This window comes from Sceloporus undulatus, chromosome 3 (genome assembly GCF_019175285.1).
Source record: "Sceloporus undulatus isolate JIND9_A2432 ecotype Alabama chromosome 3, SceUnd_v1.1, whole genome shotgun sequence".
NCBI classification, from domain to species: Eukaryota; Metazoa; Chordata; class Lepidosauria; order Squamata; family Phrynosomatidae; genus Sceloporus; species Sceloporus undulatus.
This window is the reverse complement of record NC_056524.1, coordinates 206,294,597-206,313,656: the sequence shown is the minus strand read 5'-3', so window position 1 is coordinate 206,313,656 and position 19,060 is coordinate 206,294,597. Positions and strand designations below refer to the sequence as shown.

The 19,060-nt window shown below is 41.0% G+C and overlaps 1 protein-coding gene across 5 annotated transcripts in view; it reads right to left on the bottom strand.

Moving 5' to 3' along the window:
* Positions 1–19,060, bottom strand: part of SORCS1 (sortilin related VPS10 domain containing receptor 1) — a 553,983-nt gene that overhangs the window by 74,120 nt on the left and 460,803 nt on the right. For all 5 annotated transcript variants that reach the window (XM_042460820.1, XM_042460822.1, XM_042460821.1 and 2 more), the window contains exons 13-16: positions 16,407–16,498; positions 12,250–12,357; positions 9,296–9,413; positions 7,905–8,035 (exon numbers count right to left, since the gene is read on the bottom strand). In XM_042460820.1, coding sequence (XP_042316754.1) covers positions 7,905–8,035; positions 9,296–9,413; positions 12,250–12,357; positions 16,407–16,498 — 449 coding nt within the window. The remainder of the gene's footprint in view (positions 1–7,904; positions 8,036–9,295; positions 9,414–12,249; positions 12,358–16,406; positions 16,499–19,060) is intronic.

Below are 19,060 nucleotides of genomic sequence, written 5' to 3'. Positions count from 1 at the left end.
TTATTATTATTATTATTATTATTATTATTATTATTATTATTATTATTATTCCCAAGTCAGCATACTGTGCCAGTCTGTTTTGCCCATCAATTTGGGTTGGAATGAGATTATTTCATTGTGAGCTTCTAATTCTTAACTGGGATGATATTTTCCTCATTTTCTTTTTCACTTTTTGCTTCCATTCTCTCCCCCTCTCCCACATGCTCTAGAAATCATCCTTGAAGGGATTTTACCATCTAATTTTATTTCATCTTCAGGGTCTCCATGGAAGAGAAATCAAACTGGCTTTCAACTAACCCCACTTGCCTTCAGCATTGTAATGTTCACTGTTCTATACCTCATATTATGCATAGGATTGATAGGTCTCAGGTTGCCAGATGAATTCTCAAGCAGTTGGAGAACTTCCTCAGCTCCCTAGGGCAGGGGACAAGCCTTAGGAGGAGGAGGCACTGGAGGAGTAGAAAAATTGGCATTTGTATGTAAAATGTGAAATGATTTTAAGTCACTCTGTCCACCCATTTCCAGTTCGATCAGCTCAAGCATATATTCAGCTCATGCAGTACCACTGTACCAAAAACCAGGTGAAATGGTTGGGGAGAAAGATGATGTGTATGCGTACCTGCATGCATCACAATATCTGAAGGACTCTAGGGAGTAGACCATCTGTTTTATTACTTGTGAAGCTTCTTGCTGTACATGTCTTGTAGCAGCAATGCAAGGCCCACGGGATCGAAGGAGCTCTCAGAGGGCTAGAAGTGAGCCTTCCAGAAGCCCCATGAACATAGGCTAACACATGGGAGAACCTGGAAAAAGTCCTCATGTAGGATGCAAGTTCTAGTAGGAATGGTGGCAGCTGTTGGAGCTACTTGCCATTTTTTGCCAGCTGCAAAAAGGCAGGCTTCTCTCTGCCTCCTGTCTTTGGATTGTCATATGATTCCCATTTAATCCGAATTGCTGAAGCAATTTGGAAAGGGGCGGGGGCTTGCTTTTGACTCATTTAACCTGCATCAAAAAGATGCTGGTTTTTTCCACGTCTTTTGGGCTGAATCGATTTATTTTGAAATAAATCAATTCAGCCCAAGTGAGAACCATGTGGATTCGAACCCAATCTGGCCTCTCCATCCCAACCTTCTTCACCACTGCCTTGCCTCCGCCCAGCCCTTCCCTGCTCCTGGCCGTCTCCGCCTGGCCTGCTCCGCCCCAGCTTCTATGCCTTCTCCTATCCTGCTCTTCTCTGCCCCCAGCTTGCCTCCTTCCATCCCGGTCTTCTCCGCCTGGCATTCTCCACCCCCGGCCTCCATGCCTCCTTCCATCCAGGCCTTCTCCGCCCCAGCACGAATCTAATAGGTGCAAACGTAGTGTGAACCACACTCAGAGCCAAGCAGAATCATAGATTCAATTCAGAAACCAATTCAACCAGTAACTGGGAATGGCACCTTGGTTAACTTAGGCCTGGGACAGATGGTCCTGAAGCGCTGTGCTGCCGCTGATACTAGAGTTAAGGACCATGCACCAACCTCATGGTCCCTAACCTTAGCATGGCACAGCAGAGGCCTAATGGTGGCGTCCTGTCCATATGGGCACCGTCATCTTGACATAAGCAACACACAGCATATAGACGTTGCTGCATGGCGCTTATGTCACGAGTGTGCCATTGACATGTGCCTGGCAACCCCCCCCCCCCGCTTTTTCTGGGTTCTTTTTGGGGAGGAGGGATGATGGGCAGTTTGCCTGTTGTCCTTTTGGAGGGAAACAGGCCACCTCCAGGCCGCCCGTTTGGGACAGTCTGTCCCGGGCTTTTGTTTTACCCAGATTCTCGGCTGATTTATTCAGACTGTCCTCAGGGCTGTGTCCATGATCAGCTGGCCCAGAAGCCATTTTGGCCACCTGCAACTCTTAATTACCCCACCCCATGATGTCAGGCCTCATCTTTGGTCTCAGTGGGTAGGGTTGCCCTGACTTTACATGGAAGAGAATGCTGCTGATCTGGTACCGTAATATACTCCTTCACCTTTCAGCTCTCATGGTTTGTTTCATAACCTTCATTCACATTACACTCATGGGAATAAAATTCAGACAAAGTTGTCTCTTTATTAAATTTCTTTGGTGTGAAAAAAATATTTTTTAAAAGACAAATTTTATCAGCTAACATAATGAAACTTTTGTATTATTTCAATTTCTGAACTGGACGGATGTTCTTTTCTATATGTCATTATATTTAATGGGACTTGAGCATCCACGGATTTTGTTATCCATGGGGGATCTTGGAACCAAACCCCAGCGTATAACAAGGGTCCACTGTATTTTAAACTATTTTGATCTGCTTTGTGTCCATGTCATCAAAGCATCATACATATGTAAAATACAAAATATAGTAAACAATAAATCCAGATTATTTTTTTAAAAAACCACACACACCAGAATTAAATAGGTATTTGAGTTTATCCAATTAATTAATTAATTTAATTAATTAAATTTTTATTTTTATACCGCCCTTCCAAAGATCAGGGCGGTTAACAACACGATAAAAACAGTACAATACACAAAATCTACATCAAAAATTAAACATAAATATAATAAAAAACAGACTAAAACCCCCGTTAGCCAGTCTTCTTGCCCATGAAGAGGAAGGGAGGCCTATTAGGACTTTAATCGGGGAATACAACGTGGAATAGGAAGGTTTTTAAATCCCTTCTAAATTGGGCCAGGGAGGTGGCCGAGCGGAGCTCTGTGGGCAGCGTGTTCCAAAGGGCCGGGGCGGCGATGGAAAATGTCTTCCTCGTGGTGGAGGTAAGCCTAGCCCCTGGAACCCTAAGTAGTTGCTGCCCAGAGGTTCTGAGGGTGCGGGCGGAATGTACGGGGAGAGGCGGTCCTTCAGGTATCCTGGGCCCAAGCCATTTAGGGCTTTATAGGTAATCACCAACACCTTATATTGTGCCCGGAAGCGGATAGGCAGCCAATGCAGGTCTTTCAGCACCGGTGTAATATGGCTGGCCCTGGAAGTACCAGTGACCAGCCTGGCTGCCATATTCTGTACCATTTGTAGCTTCCGGGTTTGGTATAAGGGTTGCCCCATGTAGAGTGCATTGCAGAAATCCAATCTCGAGGTTACCAGAGCGTGTACCACCGTTTCAAGGTCCCCCTGGGCCAGGTATGGGTGCAACTGGCGAATAAGCCGAAGCTGATAACAGGTGTTCTTGACCGTCGCATTCACCTGAGCAGTCAGGTGAAACGACGAGTCAAGAAACACCCCCAGACTGCGCACAGAGTCCTTCACAGGAAGCGTGACCCCGTTCAGGACAGGTGGAACTACCGCCATTCCTGGACCAGGGGAACCTATCACAAGTACCTCCGTTTTCTCTAGATTCAGCTTGAGTCGGTTTTCCCTCATCCAGCCCATTACTGACTCCAGGCACGCCACGAGAGGAGAGACGCCATCCTCAGTCACTGCATCAGTCGGAGACATAGAGAAAATGATTTGGGTGTCATCAGCGTACTGATAACCCCGCGCTCCATGTCTCCGGATGATCTCTCCCAGCGGTTTCATGTAAATGTTAAATAGCATGGGAGACAGAATGGCTCCTTGAGGGACCCCAGTTTTAAGGGCCCTCTCATCGGAGCACACGTCTCCCAGCTGCACCATCTGGGACCTCCCAGAGCGCTCTACCAGGCGCTCCAGAAGGATACCATGGTCTATGGTATCGAAAGCCGCTGAGATGTCCAAGAGCACCAACAGGGACACGCTTCCCCTGTCGATGCCCAGACGGAGATCATCGACCAAGGCGACCATGGCCGTCTCAACCCCATAACCCGCCCGGAAACCAGTTTGAAATGGGTCCAGATAATCCGTTTCATCCAAGACCGCCTGAAGCTGGATTGCAACCGCCCTCTCGATCACCTTCCCCAAAAATGGCAGCAGCGAGACTGGCCGATAATTATTATGTACCAGGGGGTCGAGGGAGGGCTTTTTTAATAAAAATGAAGACTTGCACATATAACAGTATCTAGTATGTAATTTTCTTTCAAATGTAAATGAGTTTATACAGTTGGCCCTCCTTATCCATGGATTTTTTATACACGGATTCAAGCATCCACATCTTGAATTTTTTTTTTAAGTATCAAACCTTGATTTTCCCATTTTATATAACGGACACCATTTTGCTATGCCATTGTATTTAATGGGACTTGAGCATACACTGATTTTGTTATTCACAGGGGTTCCTGGAACCAAACCCCAGCGGATAACAAGGGTCCACTGTATGTGGTTTAAGAAAACCAAGAAGATATTTCATAAGAGGCAATTTTGAGATGTCAGTTGTATATCGGTCTCAGAATGGATATCTGCATCATGGCACAAAGCATTACTCTAATAATATTGGGATTAGGAAAGAAAGATGGACAGTTTTGTTTTTTTCTCACATTTGATTATTCAAAAAGAAAATCTCAAGTCCTTTCCTTTATCTTTAAGAAGATATTTCTCTGAGGTGACCTTCTGACTGTGGAAGTCTCTTCCTTAACCACACAGAAATCTAAAGTATTAACTCCCGTTATATTTGCAGAGCAAGCTAATAATATCATATTTAATCTAGCATTCAGAAGGAATTATCATAGCTTTTGCTATTATAATTGCTGTTATTATTTGCCTAGATTTCTCTTTCTTTCTCTTTGTACAGATTAAAAACCTCCACCTGCCACTGGAGTGATACTATTCATACTGCAGTGAAAAAGATGAAAACCCAGGTAAATAAATGCTTTAATAACACGTGTCACCATGTAATCCATTTACTACTCGAATAAATACAATCTGGTTTCTAGGCAGTTGCTAGGAAGTATTGTCCTTAGGGCTACATACACCACTTTCATTGTGATAATCATTCCTGAAACACTATTGCCCCCTGGTAGTGAGAACTGGGCAATGCATGCAAATTGAATCTCTCTCTGTAACATTGACCCTTACTTTGAGAACAGATTAGTAAAGGATGCAACAGGAACTGGGTATTATTAGGGATGCGAGGCCTTTACCCATTCCTGTATTTTGCTCTCTTCCTGGTAGGGGTGAGTGAGGATTTTATTGGTGACAGAACTTATCAACATTCGTATATGTTTTCATAAGTGGAATGGAATGAATTTGAGATGAAAAATAAATGGGGGGAAATTAAACTTGACAGATTCTCCCATCCAACCAAGGGACATTGCTTTTGTATCTTATGAAGTCTGGATTTGAATCCCTGTGCATTCAGTCATACTGGTGATGCCAAATTAAGATGGCCATCTCCATTTTTTTTTTTTTGATAGGTTTCATCTGGAAAGCAAATAGTACATGATAGGAATAACTGTACCAACTAGATTTGTCAAACTAATATGAATTTTCTTGAATTCATTTTTACAAGAATTTGCCAGAGTCTGACAATTTCTTTATACACAAAGAAGGGGGAAAAAACCTTGAAATTTGAGGTTTGTAGAAAATCAAATGCAGGACAAAGGGAAACAGACTGCTTCAGCTGTCATTATCATCTGCTTCAGGATTTTTGGCCTCCCACTCTTCCCAGTATCTGATTTTTAACCTCCTTTGAACAAATTTTGGAAATATCAAACAAACAAAAACCCATGATAGGACATTAGGAACACCATAACTCATAAATGATTTGAAGGCAACAAATAGGATAAAATATTATGATACCAAAGCAGTCTTGGTGAAAGAGTATCTATGATGGCATCACTATCAGTTTTGTATAGTGCTTTACTGATGCAAAAATGTGCTTTTGCATACTGATGAAACAAAAAACAAATTTTGAGATACCCATATGTTCAGTCATTTTGCTTGCTGTATACAGACCTATCAATATAGTATGCCTTATGAACAGAAACATGTGCACAGTAACATGGAATAAAAGAAAGACATAATTTCACAGAAGGAATCAAAACATATGTACATCATGTTCACACATGGTATATCCTGTAACATTCATTTAGGTGTTTGCACAACTCTTTCTGTAATTGATGTGAACATTGCATACTTCATCCAATAAATAATATAGTTATGGAAAAAATTTTAATCTACATAAAACAAAAGTTCTATGGCATTTCTACAGGAGACACTCTGTTAGTCTGTTCCAACCAAAACAACATTGCCTTTTAGCACAGAAATGACTGAAACATTTATTACCATATATACTTGACTATAAGTCGAGAAATTTATGCCCCAAAATGGACTCCAAAATCAAGAATCGACTTATGGACGGGGCAATAGGTTACTACAGCTGATAAAATTCATTTAAAAAGTGCCCACCTTCCTCTGTAGTCAGGTAAACAGCTCCCCATTTCAGTCCCGGCGCTGGCAGGCTCTCTCCTCTCTCTGTGAGTGTGTGTGTGTGCAGCCTTCCCTCGCAGCTAACAAGCAGCTGCTGAGGGAAGGGACCCAGAGAGAGGGAGTATGCCAAGGCTTGGACCCCATTTTTCAAGCCATGGGCCTGGAAATGTTGGGGCTAAAGGCAGGGAAAAAGAGAGGTTGGTGTCCTCCACCACCACCACCCCCCCAGCCATGAGTTTGGAACTGCTTGGGTTAAAGGCAAGGAGAAAGCAAGGCTGGTGCCCCCCCCCCTTTTTTCCCCAAGCCATGAGTCTGGAAATGCTGGGGTTAAAGGCAAGGAGAAAACAAGGCTGGTGCCCCCCTTTTTCCCCCAAGCCATGAGTTTGGAAATGCTGGGGTTAAAGGCAGGGAGAAAGCAAGGCTGGTGCCCCCCCTTTTCTCCAAGCCATGAGTTTGGAAATGCTGGGGTTAATGGCAAAGAGAAAGCAAGGCTGGTGCCCCCCTTTTTCCCTAAGCCATGAGTTTGGAAATGCTGGGGTTAAAGGCAAGGAGAAAGCAAGGCTGGTGCCCCCCCTTTTCCCCCAAACCATGGGTTTGGAATTGGTTGGGGTTAAAGGCAGGGAGAAAGCAAGGCTGGTGTCCCCTTTTTTTGCAAGCCATGAGCCTGGAAATGCTGATGCAAAGAGGTATGTGTGTGTGTGTGTGCACCCAGACTTGTTTCCCCATGCTGATACTGTGACCCTTGAGAGAAGTTCAAAGAGGGAGGTGTAGAGAGGGAAGTGGTGTTTTGTTCCCCCTTTAGATCTTTTGTAACATGCCCTCGACTTATCCACGGGTCATATCAAAATCCATGATATACATGAGGTCGACTTATACATGAGTATATACGGTATCATAACATAATTTTTAATGCTGATCCTAATGTCTTTGGAAGAAGCATTAATATTTTGGACTGTAATCCTGAAGGCATAGACTGTACTGTTTTTAATTATCTAGACGCACCTCTGCAAGTCTTTATGGCTGAATAACAAATTGTAAAAGCATTAAATAAAGAAATAAATACCACTATACTAAAAGCTATGAAATTCAAGATCCTGAATTGTCCATTCAGTTTCTTCTTTAAACATATGTTCCTAATGTTTCCATACCTTTCCTTCAGTTTCCTCTCCTTATCATAATGATATCTTCTGAAATCCTTGTCAAGATAGTCCCTTTCTATTTCAAAGCCAATACAAGCTTTCCTGCTACACTCCTCTCAACTACTGTGGTTGTTGTAAGAAGAATTCCAGTCATTTGCAAATGCAGACATGTGGATGTGTGTCAAATAATGTGGAATACGAGTGGGGAACAGCTGCGTCCCATAGATTTGGGTTTAACACCACATTCTGTCTTACTATTCTGGACTGTATCTAGAATACCAATTCCTCACTTCTGGTTTAAAGGGAGAAATAGGAGCTCTTTATAATTGTTATGTGGGATTTTTTTTCTTCTGGGGAGGAGTAGGAGAATTCCTGGGAAGAAGCAATGATTCTGTATGCCTGTAACCAGACCTGTACAACTGCTGTTCTAAGAATATTTTTCAAGCTCTACTTACCAGTCAAAGTCTGCCTCTGTACAAACACATGGTTCAGATGCCATGGCACCAGCATACTTTCCCTGCATGCATTTCTTTTCTGACTTGCGTTTCTTGTAGATCCTTTTTGCTCCCATGATGCATGCTTCTCCCTAGATAGTATTATAATAACAATTTTATAGCTACAGAAATGTTAAGAAGTGTGCTTGGGGCTCCAGTTGTCGCAAAAAGCAAAGGGGATCATATTCAGAGAAAATGGGCCACATTTTCCTTGAACTATACAAAGACTCTAACTTTGAAGAAAACAAAAACCTCTATGGGTCAAGGAATACATACATATAAAATTGATTCACAAAGTGAGATTCGTTCTTAAATTCTGGATTTATTCTCCCTGTCCAATTATTATTATTATTATTATTATTATTATTATTATTATTATTATTATCTTAGAATCCAGTGAATAATTTTTTGGTGCATGCTACCAGAGAAATAAGAGTATAAATTATTCTACTGTCAACGTTCCATGAGCGATTCCACTCTGATTCCAACTGCTACCCCATCTGTATTTGTTCACCAAAAAGTGGATGGAAGAGGGCCTGTCAATTCCATGCCACCAAGGCTGTGCAGCCCATAGATGTGATCTATGTGTCTGGTAGCTTCTTTTATGAAAATGAGGCAGAGGTTCCTTCTTTGAGTAAAGTCCTAACATCAACAGAAGACAGATTCTGGATTCTGGATATCACCTCTCACTGGATCACTGTGAAATGTTATTGTTTGTTTTCTTGTTTTTATTTTATGCTATGTTGTAAATTGTAAATCATTTAATTATATTTTAGGGGTTGGTGGGATTTTGGGCCACGGGAATGTATGTTTAATCCTATCTTGTTTATTTTCAAGAGAAAAACTGTTGGGAGATTGCACTGAAGCCAACAGGGCTGTGCCAGTGCTTCTCCCAGCCACAGTGAAAGTTTCCTATTCACCTTTGCTTCACAATCTGGAGCAACAATTCTGGCAGATGCACCACCCTTCCCTTTAAAAAAGTGCATCAAAAGTGAACACTAACTGCAGCTCAAAATTACATTGCATCACAGCCATACATGAAGTTAGAACCTGTCTTCCGTTGATGTTGATCTATCCAGAATCTGTCTTCTGTTAATGTTAAGGCTTTACTCACAGAAGGAACCTCTGAGGCAGGTATTTCACCTTCTCTTCCACATCACAACTCACCGTATCTCAAAGGATTGCTCAATTCTCTTGTAAATTTTTAAGGGATAAAGGAGCTGGTAATGGGAGGCAAGGATGAGATACCTGATTTCTTTTCCTCAGTTGTGCATGTGTAAATATGGATGCAATCCAAGATATGTAATTACGAAATCTGTTGCTGACACAACTCCACATCTCAAATATTTTACCTGGCTATGAAGCTGCCATGGTCGGTAGTCATCTTCAGCACACCGTCGATCAAAAATGGACTTGTAGTCAACTTTCACTAGCTGCCACTCTGAGCGATGGCTGAAATGCCCAAAAACACTGCACAAAACAATTAAATGTAAATTTAGGATATTTCAGTAGTCTGTGTTTTGCTCAGAATCACAGAACTGCACAGTTGGAAGGAACCCCAATAATCATATAGATCAAATTCCTGATAATGCTGAAATCCAGAGCTGAAGCAAAATTTGATCATTCAAAATCTGATTAAATGCTTCTGATAAAAGAGAGTTTATTGCATATTGACATACTCCTCCATTGTTGAACAGTTCTGTCAGAAAGTTCTTACCAATGTTTAATATTGGCGGGATACAGACCGCCCCTTTGGGATGGCCTGCACCTGCCCCTTTCCCCGACGGATTGGGGCCTCAGCGGCCACAGCGACAGCCCTAGAGGCCCCGGTCCACCGCTTTTCCAGGCCTCGGGGAAGCAGCAAAAAGCCGCTTCCCCGTGGCCTAGAAAGGGGTGTCCTTGGGGCTTCATGCCTCAAGGACACCTCGACAGCAGCGGAGAAAGAGAGAAAGGGGCTGCTTGGCCCCTTTCTCTTTTGTATCACTGGCACAGCCGTGTAAAGGCTGCGCCAACGATACAAGCGGCTAAAGGAGCTCTGTTTCAGAGCTCCTTCCGGCACCGCTGAAAGGGTGCCACAAGCACCTGCAGCGGCGCCCATGGGTCATACCTGCGCTGCTCCATTTGGAGGCAGTGCGGCCATGACATCGTAATGGCGGCGCCCATGTAGACAGGGTGCTACCATTACCACGCTGTGGTTATGTGCTAGGGTTGAGGGGTGTCTGTAAAGGATGCCCCAAGGCAACCCTAGCATGTATCCAAGCGCCGATCTGAATACAGCCATTAATATCCTTTCTTGGAATTTGACTCTGCTGGTTTTGTGTGTGTGTGTGTGTGTGTGTGTGTGTGCGTGCGTGCGTGCGTGCGTGTGTGTGTGCTGGAGTTCATGGAAATTCCTTTTACACATTTTAGAAATTTCTGCCTTCCTCCCCAATTTACCTATCTTATGAAGCTTTTCCACTAAATCATTTTTCTGTGTATTTTCTTCAGTTATGCACATTTTAGTCAGTAACATTATAAAATATGCACATATTTCATTTATGCTTTATTTTTTTGGGTACACCATGTATGTTTTACAGATGCTCAAGACAAGGTATGCATTTTCTCACATTTCCATGGGATGTGCAAAAATTCTTCTGCTGTCAAAACCCTCCAGTCAAAAATGTGTGACAATGTCACTGGGATTTCTCTGGCCTTTAATACCTAGTGATGTGTGTATGTGAGAGAGAGTGTATGTGCCTTCAGGTCATCTGCTGACTTATGGCAATACCATGAATTTCATAGAATTTTCTTAGACAAAGAGTATTCAGATGTGGTTTTGCCAGTTTCCTCCTCTGAAATATAGTCTACAGTACCTGGTACTTGTTAGCAATCTAAGTACTAATTAGGGCTGACCCTGCTTAGCTTCTAAGATCAGTCAGGATCTGATATTTTGTCCATAAAATGCCTGATTAGAAACTTGCTTGGAAATAGTATGTGTGTGGTGTCAGAACAGTGCTTTAGATTTCATTAGTCAGATTTTACCTATTGATGTTTGGACATATTTATATTAAAAACATAGTTAGATTTTGGTTCAAATTATTTAAATCACTGTTCCTAACTCATTGACTCATTATCTCCAAAACATGTAGTGGTCTGATTCATAATTCCTGTGACAAATGGCAATTGAATATTCATAGTATTAAAGAATTCTTTTGAAATAAAACAAATCAATCATTTCCAGCTAAGATTGCCAATCAAATAAAGATTTTCTAATTGGATTAGTAACTAGGATTGATTAAACCAATTAGTTGAAATATAAATATATGTAAGTACTCGATCACCAAACTCTCCAACTATGTATTTTAAAATGAATGTAACAAAATAATTTGTCATGTATGATATAATAAACTAGAAGAAAGGTATTTCATTTTTTCCCCCGGTGGTGATGGGGAACTTTGTTACTATTGCCAGAGTTAAATAGATTAAAAAAATCAAGCAACCCAGGAAGCAAGCAATTTATCCTATGTTTCCCCGTTAAAATTTATCCTAACATTTACTCAACATTTGCCTGTTTTGATTAATATACTGAATAAATTTATTAAAGATTTATTATTTATATGAAATTAAAGTGCATTTTTGTGCTGATACTAATTAAGTTGGTAATTTAGACAGAACTTCATGAATTTGAACAAATTAAAGATTTGATCATAAAATATTAAATGTGCTTTATCAAACAAAGTGATATAAATGTAAGTTTCAAATAAGAATAGTCAATATTATAGTAACAAATACCAGTTTAGTTAATATTCAGATATGCAATCTTTGCTAAAAAGCCAAATATCAGTGCATGTGATCTGGATTTGGGGATAATCTTAACCTGGATTTGGAAAAAGGCAGGATGATGACAATGATTATAGCAGCATCAAATGTAGCCATGAAAAGTCTTTCTCCTATATTCTAAGGTGACATGAATTATTATCTTACTATTAAGCTTTATGTTTTTATGTATGTGCCTTCAAGTTGCCTGTTGATGTATGGCAACCCTACTAATTTCATAAGGTGGTATTCTTAAGCAAGGAATAGTAAAGGCTGGCTTTGCCAGTTCCTTCTTCTGAAATATAGCATACAACACCTGGTATTCATTGGAAGTCACCCATCCAAGTACTAGCTAGTGCTGACTTTGCTCAACTTCCAAGATCAGACAGATTGTGGTGTCTTTAGGGTGTTTAGGCCATCTGTGAAACTTTATGTACTAGAGTAAATGTGGAATGGTTTCCATCCAATTTATGCAAAAATATAAATTATTTATGTAACATTTTCTACATACGTCATTATCAAGGTCTCTTCTCCAGGTTCTCCTAGGACTCCATCAACAAAAAGGGGGATAGATGTGAAGCTGTATTTGCTCCAGGATCTTCCTTCATCAAAACTTAACCTGGTAGAGAAAAAACAACAACAATGGGGGGGGCATCTTCTCTGGAAGATGATCACGCTCCAGATATAAGAACTCTGAGATACATAATAAAGAAATGACTTCTCACAAACAGGTTTCAGGACAGAATGATTAAAGGTATGATTTGCAAGTCCCTAAAACATTTAAGCACCAACAGTGGAGATAAAAAGACATGATTTCCCCAGGTGAACACTGCTGATACTTGTGACTCAAAGGCACAAATTAAATATCCCACAGAAACATTGTGGTCCAGTATGGTGACAGGAGAGTATTTGTAATCCACTCATTGTTGTGCCTTGGACCCATCATCACCGTGCACCCCTCACCTGCCACCACCATCATGTCCTCTCTGAAGGCCCACATCATGGCCCAAAATAGTGGAAATGGAGTGCCTGGCTACACCCATGTAGCCAGGCACCTCATTCTGACATCACAGATCATGGCAAGGGCCTTAAGAGTGGACACAATGGTGGTAGCAGGTAAGGGGCACTTGGAGCTGTCCAGCCTTCCAGATGTTGCCACAGAGTTTCCAGGAAATTCCATGAGAAACAATTGGTCTTTTTTAGACATGATTAAGGACCCATTGAGCTGGGATTGGTCTAGGATCCCCAGATAGGCATCTGGACTGGCTAATCCCTTTACCTTGTGACTAGCAATAACTGTTGACTATTTGAATTTAAATTTTGGGAAATCACATTGTTCTCAAAGTCAACTTGCTATCAGAGCATTTCCATAAAATTCTGTGTAGAATTTGCACAATTTGTTCTTACTGATACTTTTTAAAAGTCCTGTATCTAATTATTTCTTCCAGTGCAGAGAGTTAGTACTAGGTCGTTTTCTGGTATCTTTCATGTCATGTACTTGATCTTCCTTTATTTAATTTATTTTAAATCTGAAATGAAATTTAACCTTCAAGGTAGGGTTGCCATAAGTCAGGACCTCCAAACCGGGACAAATGTAGGACAACAGTTTCAGATGTAGGACACATTTTTAAAAAATGGAGGACACGCAAAAATTGATGCTTTTTTAGAAATGTTAATATAAATTCATGTTTCTTAGGCATGATCAAAATGGAGGACATTTGGGCATTATTCCTAGACAGATGGCAGAAATGGACTTTCCTTTCTGGCCAGCCCCCTCTCCCCATTTCAAACAGCACATTTGGGCATTGAACATGGCTTTATTTTAACATTGCCTCTTGCATATTTCAGAGGCTTATTCCATAACCAAACCCTTTGGGTTTAACACTGAACATGGGTTAACATGGCTATGCATATCAAACATGGTTAAACAAAAAGTGGATTTGCCCTCGGTTTCAGGTGTCTTGCACCAACTATACTTCTCAGAAGTGTGTACTTGGTCAAGGGACTTTGGTTTTTCTTCATTTTGACTTGTTTTGTCTGTATTCCACCCCACTAAATAAAGGAGACATGAAATGGAGTTAATGGGTACAAGTTGTTAAACAAAAAAGTCTTGTGAGACTGTAGGCAAGAGGTGCACCATGTTAAGAACTGCATTAGGCACACTTAGGCTGCTGCCACACTGCAGAATTAAAGCAGTTTGACACTGCTTTCACTCTCATCACTCCATCCTATGGAATCCTGGGATTTGTAGTTTGTTGTGCTGCCAGGGCTGGGCTTTGAAATCTCAGGCATAAGAAAAGCAAAAGGCTTGGGCTGCATCTACACTGGAGAAATAATCTGGTTTGAGATCACTTTAACTGCCTTGTCTGAATGCTGTGGCATTCTGGGAATGGTGGTTTGTTCCAGCACCACAGCAAAATGGCAGTTAAACCCCCTGTAAAGCTCTCTGACCAAGGTGACCAATGCCCTCTCCTCAAAATGTAGGGCCCTCAAGCAAAAAATGTAGGACATGACCAAAAATAAAAGCTACAAACACCCATGTAATTATAAATCCATGCTTCTTAGCCATGATCCAAATGGAGGCCATGTCCTGGAAAAGGAGGAGGATGCCTGGTCACCTTGTCTCTGGTCCAAAATACACTGCAGAAATAAAACATAGCTGGACTGAAATGCCCAGAGTTCCTCACCAAAGCTGCATCCACACTGAGGAAATAATCCAGTTTGAGAGTGACTTAACTGTCCTGGGTTAGTGCTGGGGAATGCTGGGAATTGTAGTACACTGTGGCCCCAGAGCTATCTCTGACAGGGAGTCCCATAACCCTCCAAACGTAGTTGAACTGCAGTGCCCAGAATTCCTCCCCAGGTGCATCCACACTGAGGAAATGCTCCAGTTTGAGACTGCTCAGTGCTGGGGAATCCTGGGAATTGTAGTCTGTTGTGGCCTCAAAGCCATCACTGACAGAGAAGTCTCAATGTCTCCCAAACACTAGCATTCCCAGGATTCCTTACCATTGAGTTAAAGCAGTCTCAAAGTGGGTTATTATTCCTGCAGTGTGTGTGAGAGATATAAAAGCTAGGGACTGGATCTCTGTGTCCAAAACACACTGCTTTGACTGCCAGGGCTCAGTGCTATGGAATCCTGGGAACTGTAGTTTATTGTGGCACCAGAGCTCTCTGACAGAGAAGGCCAAATGCCTCACAGACACCAGAATTCGAGAGCATTGAGCTTTGGCAGTTAAAGGGGTCTCAAAGTGCAGGGGGGGGGGGGGGGGAGAAAAGCCAGGGAGTTTGAATGAGCAGCTCACCTCGGCTGTGGCTGCTCTGAAAGGAAGAGGAGGAGGGAGGGAGGGAGGGATGGACCCAAGGGAAGTGGCCAGGACCATCCGGAAGAGCCCCTGCTTTTCCTGATCATCGCAGCCTCCTCCCTTCCACCAGCAAGAGGCTCTGTTCCCAAGCGATGCCTCCTCCTCCTCCTCCTCACCTCCTGGCCCTGAAGGCTCTTCCTGAGTCTGGCAACAACCTCCTCAAACCGGGAAAAAGCTGAGTCAAGGAGGAAACCGTGCAGGGACGCCCCCTAGTGGTGAAAAACCGGGAATGTCCCGCTGGCAGGAGGGATATGGCAAGCCTACTTCAAGGTAGGCAGCAAACACATAGGAAGGTCCTTGTTAAGAGCCAAGCAGAACCTTTATGATAGATTGTTGTTATGTCACCGAAGCTGGGGTAAATATTCCCATTGATTTTAAAGTTTTCATGCTGGCCATGCTACTAAATGACTGAATTTTGGGGCATAATTATTTCAATTTCAATTTATAGTTGAGTATATACAGTAATTCCTGCACAGAAAATGCTGTTTTCTATGTCAGTTCAACCATGTGTAAATTTTATGCAGAACAAATTCCAAATTACAGCGGAGGTTTTTTTCTGCACAGGAATTAATATTTCTATATTTAAATATTATTTTCTACACAGAAAATTATCTTTCCTTTGCAGATAATGTTATTTCCAGCACACAAAAAAAAAAAAACAATTTTGCACAGAATAGGCCCCAAACTGTGAAGACTTTCATTATTCTAAGATTCTTCTTGTCAGGGTTTCTCAATAGTAATTAAATAAATAAATATTTTTGACCATTTCCCATTTTTTAATTCTTTCCATCCCTATATCAAGGGCCTATGTATTGTACCATTCTGTTTTACAGTGGCCAGACCAGTCTATGGGAAAGCTCCATTTAAGCTGTTCCCCAGAAATTGATATTGAGAAGCTTTCTGTCTTTCACACTAGAGGTAATGTATAGCTATCATGACTGGTAGTGACTGACGGGTTCATCCTCTAGAAACTAAAATGTATATGGAAATCCTATTTCAATTTATGAATGAGTCAAACATGGAATGCAAATTGTTATTACATTTTTAATTCAATAAGACATCTAACTATTTCATTCTAATCCAAATTAAATATTGATGGTAAAGGGTTTCTTTTGTTGCAGATCTTATGTGTGAAACTGCAATCATTGCTTTGGTGTGATCAAGAGAGCAAGCATGTAAGTTTCTTAATTGGCATATCCTAGCACTTAGTTAAAATATTTAGTCATGGTCTAGCTGCCAGTGGCGTGTAATATATAATGAAGGACTCTATGACTAATGAGATCAGAGAAGTCACAGTAATTACCAGAGATGTCTGATAGGCAGAGATGTATGTTTCATGGCAACCAAAACCCCACCTTGATCCAGATAAAGAACACTGTGCTCTTCTTCAAAGATCTGGAGAAACACATAAAAAGACAAAACATTTAACTCTTCTCAGTGGGGAAAACAATTCTGTGACCAGATAGTGACCAGTTTCTTTTTTATGCAATGTATATTTAAAATAACTGTAGTGATTTGCATGTTGGACTAGAAGTCCTGGAGACCAGTGTTCAAATACAGGTTTCAAATTCCAATCAGCCATGGATACCTACTGTGTGACCTTGGACAAGTAACCGTCTCTTAGCCTAAGAGAAAGGCCACTTCAAACCTCTGAATAAATGTATCCAAGAAGCCCCCTCCCCCATGATAGGGTGAACATAATTTGAAGGCACATAACAGCAACAAATATATTAGAATACAATTGGGATGAGGAGCTTGCCACTCAGCAAACCAAACCAAGCTTTCATTGCAATCCGGTGGATTTCCCACTTGGACCAAAATGTATCCCACCGCTCACACGGCAAACATATCCACATAGTTTTTCATGTTTGAAATGTTGTTTTATCAATTAGGAGATATTCTGCAGGCAAAAAACAACTCAAATCCAAATTACACTTTATTTTGGAGCTGAAAACAAACCTCTTTCTTTGTCCACATTGAATTATGAATTCAAACTGGTAAAAATACTTTTTAGAATTTGTTATACAAGAGGACTAAATCTCCCTTGCACCACAAATTATATTCCAAATAAGCCAAGATGCACTTTCACAATACTAAACTGCAGAAAGTATTAAAAATGTGGCCAAGCCCTTCAGTTGATTATCGCGCTTGTCTCTGGTTTTCCAAACAAAAAAGGGCCAGACCATCCATGAGCTGAAGTGAAGTAGCTGCCTCTAATGATAGATTACCAGAAATGGCAAATGGTCCACTGGAAGGGAACTTGCTACTCTAGGGGCTGCTTTGCACAACTCACCAGAGCTGAGAACTTCTAAATGCCTGCTTTTCAATAATCCACAGAGCCAGGCACAATGGGATGAGTGATCTGGAAAACTGCCTATGCCGTAGTGGAATTTTAATTAGTAGCCATAAACACATTTAAATATATATTTAGAATCAAGTAGACAAGCAGTGATCCTCAACATTTTATGTACAAAAAACAAAGTAACTATCAGTCCAGCACTTACTCTTTGCTTTGTTAATTCCACTTAAGTATGTACTTGATTCTACTTTATGAGGATAGTTATTGCATATTAATTAAATGCCAACTACTTACTGAAAACATATTAACTGATGTGCAACAACCATGCATTGTGTTATCCATCTTATTACCCAATTGCCAAAGCTCATTAAATGCTTGTGCTCAGTGTAATGGATATGCAATTAATTTACAGACAAGGAAACAAACAAAGGATGTTGAGAAGAAAACATTTGTTTGGAAATCATCATTTCTAGTTTTCAAACATGAACTGAAAGTTGTTTTCATCATGAGCTTTTTTTTTTTCTTGATAAGCAAATGTTTTAAAGGTTTAGTTCACCAATACTTTATTCTAGGAGATCCATCATGCTGAAATCTATGTGAATTCTAAGGGACTGTGCATGAATATGAATATCATGGATTTACACAATAATTATTTTTATCTTGACTGTTTTTAACTTCATGCTTATTTTACGAACATGGTCTAAAAAGTTAAGCAGAAGATGAGGATGGGGTTCCTACCACCTGGATTTCTTTAATCCCTCTGCAGATGTCTTGAACTCATCACAGTGCCAAATCTTTCAAAACAGTGACTCATTTTCCTTTGGTGATATTAGTTATTGGAAGTTACATTTCCATTTATTCCTAACTACTAGTTACATTCATTGGATGCATGTGAAATTATAGGCACTATGGGCAGAGACATATCATAAAAGATTCAGGCTATATGTAAGCAATTAATGCCCATTAATTACCAACCATACTTAAGAATTCTAAGACACTTTGCATGAATCATAATGCCCAGGATTTCTGTGAAGCCATAGGCTTTAAGGAAATGAAATGTTTTCAAAAACATTTGTAAATTTGCCCAGTGAGGAGAAAATGTCTGGAATTTGAATAAATGAAACTAATTTGGGTCCCAATTTTGAGCAAAAAATGCAGGATACAAATGAAGGTGGTGGTGGTGATGGTGATTATGATGATGTGACTGTCTCATTTCTAGGATACGCTCTGCCATTTTCTGGTATCCCCTGCTGCACCAAGAGCCAGACAACTTTGCACCAAGTCCTGATTGTGCTGTTGTTGTTGTTGTTGTTTTGGGGGGGGCAGAGACACTAGTACCCCAAAGAGAATACTTCCCCACAAATGGTTGCCCTTCAGTCCCCGCATTTCTAGCATTGCAGAGAGTGAGACATGGAACACACATCATCCAGAGCTCTCATGTTATGCTGCGTTCACATCACCAAGGTAACTTTGCCTGTCCCTTGTCTTTCAATGCTCAACTGAAGTTTTAAGCTACTCTAATGTTAGACATTTGGACACTACAGGAAAATTTCATGGGGAGGCAGAATTCTTATTTGGTACACCATGCCCTTATTATGCCCCTCTTTAAGTTACATCCTTGTCCCAACCCTGCCCCCTGCCCCCTGTCTGTCTGTCTG